The sequence below is a fragment of the Citrus clementina genome, unplaced genomic scaffold (genome assembly GCF_000493195.1).
Source record: "Citrus clementina cultivar Clemenules unplaced genomic scaffold, Citrus_clementina_v1.0 scaffold_3, whole genome shotgun sequence".
Taxonomy (NCBI): domain Eukaryota; kingdom Viridiplantae; phylum Streptophyta; class Magnoliopsida; order Sapindales; family Rutaceae; genus Citrus; species Citrus x clementina.
Window position 1 is genome coordinate 41,944,614 of NW_006262339.1, and position 12,277 is coordinate 41,956,890.

Genomic DNA, 12,277 nt, shown 5'->3' on the forward strand with positions numbered 1-12,277 from the left:
CCAATTCTTCACAAATATGGGAATAGTTTATCTCTCAATTGTACTATCCTTTCATCAATGTGGATAAAGCACCTTTAGCACATTAGAGCTTATGTTTTATTTATTTATTTATTTTTGCATTTTAGCTTCCTCCATATTTTATTAGAGTGAGATAGTCTTTATGTCACAAAACAAATATATTCTTTTTAACTTGTATAACGTAACTCGCCCTCTAATGAGTTATCTGCTCACGTGATATTATATCAATTCAATAATGCTTTAATTCTATTAACAAAATGTTACATGATTGCATCATATATATGAATATACTCATGTAGTGAACCTTATTCTTAAAAAAAGAAAAAGAAAGTGAATTTACTAAAACAATTCAAAAACTTTGAAGTAAATATACATCTAATAACACTAAATTTACAAAGTTTCCTCAAATTAAATTTGCAAGATTGAAAAAAGAAATTGTAATATGTATGAAAATTCTTGGTGTCACAAAATTAGTGTGCGTGTGTGTTTATACATCGTTTGTGTAAATAACTCGCCTAATGTTTAAGTGATATTATCACTGAATATCCTAATGTTAATCGAAAACCACTTTATCTCTTTTCAAGAAATGTTACATGATTGCCACCGAAAGAAGTTAATTTATATATGCAATTCAAAAATTTTGAAGTGTAATATCTGAAGAAAAAACGTTAAAACTAGAGATACAAATTCTTTATAGAGTTAACAATAAGAATATCAGAATAAAAAACAAAGTGCCAAGTCAAAGAAAATCTTGCACTTATATTCTTGCAAATCTTGATGCGGTTGTCATCAATGTCATATAAAAAACTCGTTACTAGTGAAGTGACAACGGACACAGGATTAATTTCCTGGAAAGAATCCCAGATACAGTTGTGTCCTGTGCAGGGTATTAAATTTTTATACAAATTGGGTGCAGGGCCGGTACTTGGATTCCCCATTGAATGGAAGTATCGAAAATCCATGAAATGAAATTAAATCGCCAACTTGGGGCTTCAACACCGACCGATATAACCAATCCAATGCAGACGGATGTTTGTTCAGAGATTTCTTTATTTTATTCTCTAAACATTAGGGCACAACTACTAAGAAATAACATGTGAAAATCAAAGATTAATTACAACTTCTATTGGCTGCCATGTGAACCAATATAATGATTTTACTCCACGGTGTAATTTCTAGGTGATTAAAAATTGAGGCTTGTAAGTTTTTACATAGATTCTGCAATTGTTTTGACCAGGAAACAAATCAGTCAACCTACAATGGGAATCCAATATGTGAATAATTGCTCAGTATTAATTTATTTGAGCTCATGATTTGAAAGGAACAAATGGTTCATTTTTTCACAAATCCAGCACGGTTTTTCTAGATTATTGTCAAGATTACTTACAACTCCGTTTAAAAACACAGGCTTGAATCTTGCATTTATGGGCGTGCCATATAACCCCTTTTTTAATTAAAAAAATTTATTGACCTATTGTTGTTTTCTCTTCTTTATTGATACACTGGATATTCATTTTTACAGTATGACATGATGATATTGAAGACGACAACTCTTCACACGGTTAACAAATACCGTAAGTTAGGGAACTTAATACCATAAAGTATTAAACATATACATATATATGGACACACCTTAAAGGTAATTCGGAATTACCAAGTTAAAATCAAGTTGACTTTGTGGAATAACAAAATTATTGGATTCTCATCTCTGGCCTAATTAAACGTTCTTATGATTTAACTTAATAATAATTATTTACCTGCAAACCCATTTGATTCTGATTTTGGTTTTTCTACCCATAAAAGTTTGAATAAATCTGAATGAGATCTTCTTAAAATTAATAAATTACTAACTTTAAATTGTTTGCATATATTTTATTTTATTTTATTTATTTTTTTAGGTTTGGAATGGAAGTAAGAAATTTTACCCGTTAAATATCAATTTTTATCTTTTATTATTATTCGAATTCGGATGATTGCAAATGCAAAAGTCATTAACAATTAGTGGACAGGGTATGTATTGTTTATATACGTGATCTTATTTAACTTGTCCCGAATAAATGAAATTCGAGCCACTCCAAGTATCTCAAGTGCTAACTTCAAAGATTGCCCCGTACATTTATTTGAATTGGAATATTGATTTGTTTCGGGATATAACCTAAGCTTACAGTTATTTGAATATAATGGTAGTGAAATAGTTAATATTGGCCTTTCCATTTAATCACCACATCTTTTGAAATTTTCACTTGAGATCGAATCAAGTGTGCGATTTAGAATTGGTAGAAAAAAAAAAAGTAAATATTGCATCGCAGTTTAATAACCGCATGTCATTTTTTTCAATTTGAATCCAAATAATCTTAAAACTAATATGGAGCAGTAGTATTATTGAGATGCATTATTAACTTCTAATAACACTTATGACGTCAATAGGTGACAACAATTAATGTTTTGGGCCTGGTGTATTTCACAATTCTTTTGTAATGGGTAAAATGTTGGGCTAGCCTGCAAGTGTACATTTATGGGCTTTGGCCTATTATTGGGCATATTTAAGAAGGTTGGAGGTAATGGCACAACCGAAAAACTCTCTTAAAATATGAGGGATGGCAAATCCTGCTAAGAGATCTCCCTTATGGAATAAATTTTAAATAATTTTTGGAGAATGAGAAAAAAATAACTCTAAAATTTTTAATTGAGTGGGGTTTAATTTTGTACTCCCACTTAGGGATGGCAACCAAACTCGGACCCGGATCGGACCCGGATTGAACCCGGAAAATCCGGTCCGGGTTCAACCCGCACCGGCATAGTTGTTATCCGAAATCCGGATCAGTTTTTGAAAACCCGTATTTTTCCGATCCGGATCCGGTTTTAGGTGAACCCGCAAATCCGGAACCCGGACCCGGATATTATTTATTTTAATATTATTTTTATCCGTAAATCCGTAAATATAAATAGAAAAATAAAAAAAAAACAAAACAAAAGTGAACCCTAGATCTCTCTCGTTAGTCGTTCCTCTGATCCTCTCTCAAAATTTCTCCTTCAATCTAAAAAAAATTACTGTAAATATGTAATTTCTCCTCTCACGAGACAAGTGAAATCTGTAATTTTGTAAAGCAAATGAAATCTTCCCACCAGACAAGTTGGCCCTCTCTATTCCTACGCTCTGGTTTTGAATGATTCATTATCACTTGCACTCACTCATTTTCCTCAGTAAATGAGTGAATGATTCAGGCTTTCGAACGGAAAACACAGGCCGTGTTCCAGACTTTAGAATAGCAACACCAGCAAGAATGGATCCAGTACAACCGCATCTTGATCGTTTGCAGAGTACTGTGCCGAGCAACACGTCTGTGCAAAGTTGGGAGGATCAACAACTGAACGAGTCCCTTGCTATTAATGTCAGGGTCCACTGTTTAGCATTGCAACAGCATACCATGATGAAGCAGGCACAACAGCAGCAGCAGTCATCGATGGGATTTTTAGAACAGCGAGTCCAGCAACAGCAGCAAGCCGTGATTGGGTCATTACAACTGCTACAGAAGCAGGCACAACAGCAGCAGCAGGCGGTGATGGGATATTTACAACAAATTACTTTTTTAAAAAAAAATAAATAAAGCAATCCGGGTTCAAAACCCAGAATCCGGAAACCCGGATTTTTCCGGGTTGAACCCGGACCGGACCCGGATTTTAAAAACCCGGGTTTAATACGGGTCCGGTTATGAGAATTTTGTATCCGGGTCCGGATCCGGAACAGCCAAACCCGGACCCGGACCCGGAAATTGCCATCCCTACTCCCACCTCACTCTCACTCCAATCTCTGTTATATATATAAATATTTATTTAATTTTTATTCAATAATTTTTGTTTTATCAATTACAATGTTCGTTAATAAATTTTCTTTATAATTTTTACTTAATATAAATAAGCTACAACTAAAAGAAAATCCTACAATATAATTATCATTCAACCTTAAAATATTGTTATGTTTTCTGTTCTCTCATAAGTTGCTGCTCTCTTCAAACATTGTTAAGTTTTAATATCATTTTGAGATATTGTTTTAAACTTTTGGATATGTTTTAAAATAATTTAAATACGTTATAATATGATGATTTTAATTAAGTCTCCAATTTTTAATTTATTGAAATTATTTATTTATAACTATTATAAAATAAGTAAGTGGAGAATGGGGTGAGGACCAGAAAATCATTCCCCATGCACATAGGGATTCCTCACCCCACTAAATTTAGTGGGAAATGCAGTAGAGAACGGAAGCAAAATTTTTAATGGAGATAGGCCTCCCCCCCCCCCCCCCAATTGTCATTCCTAATTTATATATTCTTAATTAAAATGACCTAAAAGTACAAACATAAATCTAATTAAGTAATAAATTTATTTTTGGTTATACTTACTCTTCATCCTTCACACCCCATCAATTTACATTATATTGGCATTTTTTTCCACTTAAATTTAAACATTTTTTATGCATATTCAGTATTGCAAACTCATTGATGAACATTCATTAGGGCTTAATGAGTTTTTTTTCTTCTTCTTTTAAGATTTGATATCAACTACCTGCATGTTTTTCTTTTTACTTCAAAATTATTTTTATTTTTTTAAAAGAACTAAAAACAAATCTAGCCGATATAAAACAGAAATTAAGCAGTTGATAACGTCGGTGTGAAGAGAAAAAAAAATGGTTAAATTTTATTGATGTTATATTCGTGCGTTTATGTAACTCTACAAAATTACCATCAATATATTCAAATCAACTAATCATCAAATAATAAATACTTGGTAAGAATTTAATAGAAGTAGTGTATATGTCAAGTAAGTACTATTTATGACATCAACCTTTTCCTAAGCACTCCAGACTTATTTTATTTCATTTAAATTTAGTTGGTAATAATTTTTGGAGTTGCCGACAGTACATGGGATGCTGATGACTTTAAACTTGTTTTTACGCTGGTAAAAAGAAAAAGTAAAAGAAAGGTAAGAAAAGATAATTTGCATGAAGCAATGAACCATGTTTGGAATTAAAGTTACTTGAAGCACTTTCACGAATAGATTAAATTTAATTAGGGACAAATGGTGCAATCTACTCCGGCACCAAAAAAGATCCGATTCATTTTCTAATTGCCACTCCCACCCTATGCATGCTTCTCAATGATTTTAGTAGTCATCAGAAAAATTTTAAACACTAAGGATATGGTCATAAGGGTGTGTTTGGCACATCAAATCATATGAAATTGCATTAGTCAATGTAATGCAATCCTATGTTTAGTAAATCTTTCAGCTCACATTATGATATATTGTAATATATCATAATGTAAACATTTTTACATTACACAAACCTGAATCGGATTTGTTTAATATGGTATTCATATTAAAAAATTTAAAAATAAATAAATAAAAACTAAATAAAAGCAAATAGTATTAAATAAAATTAAAAACTCAAATATGTTGGCACTGGTGCTGATGAAATTGCGGACGACAATTCGATGGTGGCCGGCCACTGCATAACGTCATGTTTTGCACTAAAATCTAATACCATTAGAATCCTTATTTGTAGAGGCTATGCAATGGTGCAATTATTTATGGAAAAAAAAGTTTTTGTTTGCCGTAAATTTACAGTCAAAATTTAAAAAATGGAGACTTTGCCATAGATTTATAGAGACTGAAAATTTCCTTACTAGTAATAGTTGCATCATTCCATATCCCCATCTATTGGCACCAAAATATACCTCAAATGGCACTAAAGTATGGCGGCTTGTGGTGGCCGGAGGTAAAAATTATTTAATTTAATTATAAAAATTTAAATAAATAATAAAATATAAATGAATATTTAATTATTAATTTAATATAAATATTAAAACAAAAAATATTAGTTTATATAATACAGTTTATACTTCACCAAACATAATATTGTATTTTAATTTAATACGAGATACCGCAATACAATCTATATACAATACAATACGGACCAGGATCCGGTGCTCAGCACAAACTCAGCTGAGCACCGGATCTGTTTCCATACAATACAATGTGTACACAATCAAGCATAATTATTGCTATTTCCCAGCATAATAAGTTAATAACGCGAAAGTAAAGGCTGAGCCACAATTGATCTTTTACGAACTTTACTTTGTCTGTGGTTTGTGTAATATATAAAAGATATAAAAGTGGTAATTACTATTATTTAAACGTGGATGTGTTCTAATGAGCACCACTGTCATTTTATAATTTAAGTATAATCGTATATGTTCTGTGTCGACACGTCATCATTAGGTTTTAAACCCTACGTCCATACTGTAACATGATGTAATACAGTAATAGTATTATCACCTGTAATGCCCCCAACTGAATCAAGTTTTTCTCAAATAAGATTTCTTAATTTTTTTTTTCTTTTAATGCGACTTATTTATGAATGATCATAAGATAAGTCAAGTCAGTCACCAAGTCAAAATTAACCTTGGTTTAATGCAACTTAGATGAACCAGTTGGAGAATTCATAATTACGTACATACATCAATCTTTTTTTTTTTTAATCTTAAACAGTAATCATAGTTTAAAACTTACCCTGCTACCTTTTTCTTCCTTTTGGAGGAGGCTAGGTTGTTCATCAAGGCGTTCGTTCCGGCTAATTATTCATAACTTCTCCTATTTATGTCAAGATTACTGAGTAACCATCATCAACCTTCAAAGGCTAGCTACACCTATTGTGAATTTTGATGGTAACTTTTTGACAAATTAATTACATGCTACTTTTACCCTTGATTTGAGGAACTCGTAATGTTTTGATTTTAGAAGATAAAATACAATTAACGTGGAGCATGATGCCATGATTTTCTCTTGACTTCAGCTTCTCTTGGGCAAAATACAAACCGGTAATTGAAAGCTATTAGATAAAAAATATAAAAACAATTAAATATTAACCGCACAATTACTCGCACATGATTTTTAAAAAAATCAAGGGACTAGTTTATTTATAAATTTGTATGTACCAGTAAATTATATATCAAGTTTAGTTGGGAAAAACCTCTTGTAGTATCTATGAAGTCTAGGTTTTCAATATGTTGGTGCTTATCAAGACTTATAATATTGGTTTAAAAAGTTTTTGTTGCTCTTGAAATAGTGTTCTTTATCCATTCACTTTTTTTCTATATGTGTATAAATATTATTGGGCTTGATTGAAAATAATATATAGCAATGAATAAATAGATAATGAGCCTCCAAGTCAAGATTTTTCCTAGTAAATATTCTTTTAATGAATTCTTGGCAAGACCTAAACTCAAATACATGTATTTAATTTTTTTTTTTAAAAAAAATCATTGCATATTTGTTAATTCCGAACATATTACATGTGTACTAATAATCACATACAAGAACATCAAAATTCACTTTACAAGATTCAGTACTAGATTGTGTTTCAATTGTTTATACGATCATCCCATATCGGCACATCACTTGCTATCTACCATAATCTGCTACGTACACGATTTACTTCAAGATTAATTAGTATTATAAAATAAAGGAAGATGGATACAACGAATTCATTGTAGTATCCACCTATATCGCCCTGTAAGAGAAGATGAAACATTTAATTACATACTTAATTAGAACCATATCATAATATACATGTTATGACAATTTATGAGGCAAATATACAAATTAGATACGTTTCTCTTACTCGATACTCTCCGTTATTGCAATTTTTTGTCTGTTCCCACCGCCTCCGTCATTGTCTAAGAGCCCATTCAACTTTTCTTTTTCTCGGGAACAGAAAGTGTAATTTTTTTTTTAAAAAAAGTTACTTTATTTTTCTATTTATTTTCTGAAAATTGATCGCACAACGACCATACATGGAGAGAACTATAAGGTCACATTTATAAGGTACTGTTAAAAAGGACTCATGCAAAAATTTTGTAGACCCCATTGAAAATATGGCATCAGGTGGCTTTGCGACTGTAGTGATGGGCATATTGATTGATATTATAATAGAAGAAATTGATTAAAGGCAAAGAAAGAAACACACTTATAACATGGTCAAAAAAAGTGTACCAAACAGCATTGAAAAGTCATGAAAGATGGGCAGGCAGTTTCATTTATGAGTCAGAAAGTCACAGGAGAAACAACTTTGGCTTTGCATTAACATGATATTAGCATAGCAATAGCATCATCAACATTCAACATGCTGCAGAAAATTGACATAAAATTTGCAGAGAATAACAAAGCCTGCTAGCTAGCTTGGATAAGTCCAAAACTACTACAAGTTTCAGAGAATTATTATATAACTTGTAACAACTACTCATCTCTCTCTCTATTTTTTTAACCTTTTCTACTGTTACTCTCTTTTGCCATTTATGGAACTAACTGCACTGATACTACTGTACATTAAAGACTGTAGAGATAAGACCTACTACTGCAGACTTGGACTCAACTCATTGGTTGCTTGCTTCTCTTTCACTGGCTGATTGATTTTCTGAATTTTTGATTTTTTCTAATACCCAAAACTTTTCTTAAGCAGCTCCAACTCCAAGGAAATCAATGAAGGGCATGTTGATCTTCTCATAGCTAGTCTCATTTTCCCCATACATAGAGAGATTGACCTTGTTGTTGTTGGAGTTGTTGTTGCCTACTGACTCATTTGCTGAGACTTCTGAATTTGAATCTGTCTGGCCAGACTGGTCCACATTCATAACCACTCCTCCAATAGGCCCAGCTTGATAAAACTCATAGCCTGTGTCATAAATTTTGTCAACATCTCCACTTCCCTTCGTAATCTCCTTTTCTTCAGATGATGAACGACCTTTTTAATTTTTATCAAACCCAAAAACTCAATAAACAATAATCTAATTAAAAAGTACAAGAAAATGAAAGAGAACTGAAAATACAACACATACCCATTAGAGAAAACTTAGTGAAGTATCCTGGAGACACTTTAGCTGAAGAGGGAGTGAGTGAAAGATCAGTGATTGTTGAAGCAGATTCATTGTTGCTTGAGATAGTTGATTCATCACTGCTAGCATTAGCATTATTGATATTAATATTGTTGTTTTGGAAAGGACCAGAAGAGGGCTTTCTCCTCCTATAAATGCTGGATTGCTCTCTGTGTTTCCTAGCCATGATCACATGCCAATGATTCTTGACAGCATTATCAGTTCTTCCCGGGAACAGTCTGGCAATCATGGCCCATTTGTTACCGTACAACCTATGAGCAGCTAACAGCCTCTCTTCTTCTTCTTCACTGAAAGCCCTCCTGTTGATTCTTGGATCCAGCTGATTAAACCATCTCAATCTGCAACTCTTCCCTGGAAACAAATAATTAAACAAAGTCAACAACAGTCAAAATACCCCTAAGAAAAGTCATTTTTTTCCCTTGAAAAAAAAAAAGAAGAAACGGTATTTTCTTCTTATTTTGTTTGGATTTTAAATATATTACCTGATCTTCCTTCAAGATTCTCAGCGATCAAGTTCCAATTTTGAGGACCATATTGAGCAACCAGCTCTTTAAGCTTGGCATCTTCCGCTGGCCTCCAATGGCCTCTAGCACAGAGCTTAGTGTGGCCATTTTTTCCAGAAACAGGGCGCTTGATAACATCCTCAACTTCCTCGCCCAAATCCAAAGACAGCCCCTTATTTTTATGAACACCAAAGACCCCATCTCTCTCCTCAACACAGATTCTCCTAGCTTCCCATGGTTTCTTATTTATCTCCATAGGACAAGGGCTCAAGATCTGAAACCCAGTTTCAGGATTTTTAGTCCCAAAAGTGTTTGACAGAGAAAGATGAGAAGAAGGAGCGATAAAGTTCATCCCTTGATGAACTCCATTGAAAACATTGCCATCGCCACCACCCTTCAGAATTTGAAGACTCATTGTTTCCAAGAGAACCCAAATGGGGCTTGAGCACAAACAAGAAATGCCCCCAAAGAGAACACACACAAAAACAAAAGGAAAATAAAAACTTTCAAAAGAAGAGAAGAAGCCACAAGATTCTTTGAGACTTGGGAGAGATGGACAGAAGATAAGGAGATCTCTAAATGCTAATTGTTGGTTCTTCTTATGCTAACTTGCTTTTACCAAAGCAAATAGTAACAGGCTCTGTTGTGCATGGAAATCGAGAACCGCTCGTGTGGGTGGGGTGTGGTGGAGGTGCGTGTAAGCGCTTCTTGGGTTCTGGGAGAAAACCAGAAGCACTTTTGTCTCTTTGTGGAAAGGCTTTTGCTTTTTTCAAAGGAAAACGGAAACTCAAATGACCCTCAGTCTCGACTCTATACTCTCAACCAATGTCCCACACCACTTGTCTCTCTGCTCTGTTTACTCTCTTATCGAACATACGCACCCCCCTCTATTTAAATACTTTGTTTTCTCTTCTTTTTAATTATTTTATTCTTTCTTGTTATGATTTTTTTAATGATAGATTCTGTTAATCCATTCGGTTTTGGTTGATGTAGGAATGAGCTTTGTTTTTTAAATTACCCAAAACATAGATTTAAACTATGCTGGTGCTTGATTATTATTATTATATAATATTTATGTGTTTGGATGCAATAACGGTATACTACTTAGTTTGTAATGATATTATGCGAGTAGCTTTTAATTAACTTTTAAATAGTTCGTTTAATTCGAGAAGAGTCTTAGGAGATAGCTGAGAGCATATTTACTTGTCATCATTTATGATGCATTTATATCGATTTCAAAAATTTAAGTGTGTATGTGGTGAAATGTAATTGAGTGGTGGTGTGATGATATAATATTTAAATATTTATCATAAATTTGAGATAATTTTAAATTTATAGTGGATAAATAACGAGCCGATTGCACGATTGTACTGTAATATGATATAATTAGGGCCAGTTTGGTAATATTATACATTTTAAAATAACTGTTGGTACCTATACAGTAATAATAATGAACTGTAAAAAAAATCAGTTAAATATTTACTAAAATTTATTTTTAAAAGTATTATAAGTTTTAAAATCAGCTTGTGTATTTGGTAAATCTTATTATTAAATTATTGTAATAATGTAAACTACCAAATTGGAAATAATGTTAATTAAAATTTATTTACACATTTTTGAACATGTATATAAAATATATTTTTTTTGTATATGTATAATAATATATAAGCAAAATAAATATTTTATATTATCAATTTTATTTTTTATCTCAATATAATTGGTAATAATAATAATCTCTTTAAATTTAATTATGTTTTCATTTCTTGATTAATTAGGATAATTTTAGATTCATATAGTAGACACAAGGATATATATGAAATTATATAAAATATAAAACTGATTCTCAAAATCAAATTTTAAAAAGCTACTAATTCCTTATTTTTTAAAGAGATATTATCATTTTCCCACCAAAGTTACTCTAACACATCATGTCATTACCACGGTTTGGTAAAAACATCATTTTACCACTAAACGTTTAAATTGTTAGCATTTTCCTACCATTCCATTAAAACTCAGTTAATATTTAACGGAAAATGCATAAAAAGTTAATTTTACCCATGGAGCGTAAAAGACTATTTTACCCTTTAAGAGGGAAGAACAACAAAAGACGATTTAATTACAAAATTACCCTCAAAAGACGACAAGACGATTTTACCCTTTAAAAAGAAAGAACAACAAAAGACGATTTAATTACAAAATTACCCCCAAAAGACGACACTGTTGCGAGAGTGAGAGAGATATGGGTCAGTGACAGACTGACAGTGAGCGAGAAAGGGCGGGGATGGAACAAGAAACAAGAGAGAGGGGGGTTGATTTCGATTTCTATGGCTTCCATGTCCAAATTGCTTGTTTTTTTACAATTGCAAAACGCAACGTTTTGGCTTCGCGTGAGATATCCAAAATGCCCTTATGATGTCAGCATAATTTTTATTTAGTTAACGGAATGGTGGGAAAATGCTAACAGTTTAAACATTTTGTGGTAAATATCTTTGGTAGGAAAATGATAATATCTCTTTTTTAAAATATGTTATAAGATAAGGTAATTTTACCAAAAGTGATTTAAAAAATTAATCAAACACTAAAATTAACTTTTAACTTACAAAATCACTTTTGAACTTTCAAAAAGTAATCCTAAACGAGCCGTTAGTCTGACTTAAGACTTTCTAATTTATATGTGAGATTATCTATTATTCCAAAATTCTTAAGTTTTCATTAAGACCAACAAAGTAAGAGACTTGAAGGTCTTCAAAATCTAAAACAAAAATTTATTGGATATAAATTGTAGAAAGAAAATAATAATTATTC

The 12,277-nt window shown here is 32.0% G+C and overlaps 1 protein-coding gene across 2 annotated transcripts; it reads right to left on the reverse strand.

The window, feature by feature from the left end:
• Positions 1 to 8,103: 8,103 nt before the first annotated feature.
• Positions 8,104 to 10,316, reverse strand: LOC18046422 (transcription factor MYB52). Of its 2 annotated transcripts, none has more exons than XM_024186877.1 (3): positions 9,452 to 10,316; positions 8,913 to 9,320; positions 8,104 to 8,749 (listed from the first exon to the last, which is right to left on the reverse strand). In XM_024186877.1, the coding sequence occupies exons 1-3, from the start codon at positions 9,885 to 9,887 to the stop codon at positions 8,529 to 8,531; spliced, it is 1,065 nt and encodes a 354-aa protein (XP_024042645.1). In that variant the 5' UTR covers positions 9,888 to 10,316; the 3' UTR covers positions 8,104 to 8,528. The 2 variants fall into 2 exon arrangements, with proteins under 2 accessions (XP_024042645.1, XP_006443531.1); XM_006443468.2 differs by having other exon boundaries at positions 8,104 to 8,818.
• Positions 10,317 to 12,277: the final 1,961 nt, after the last annotated feature.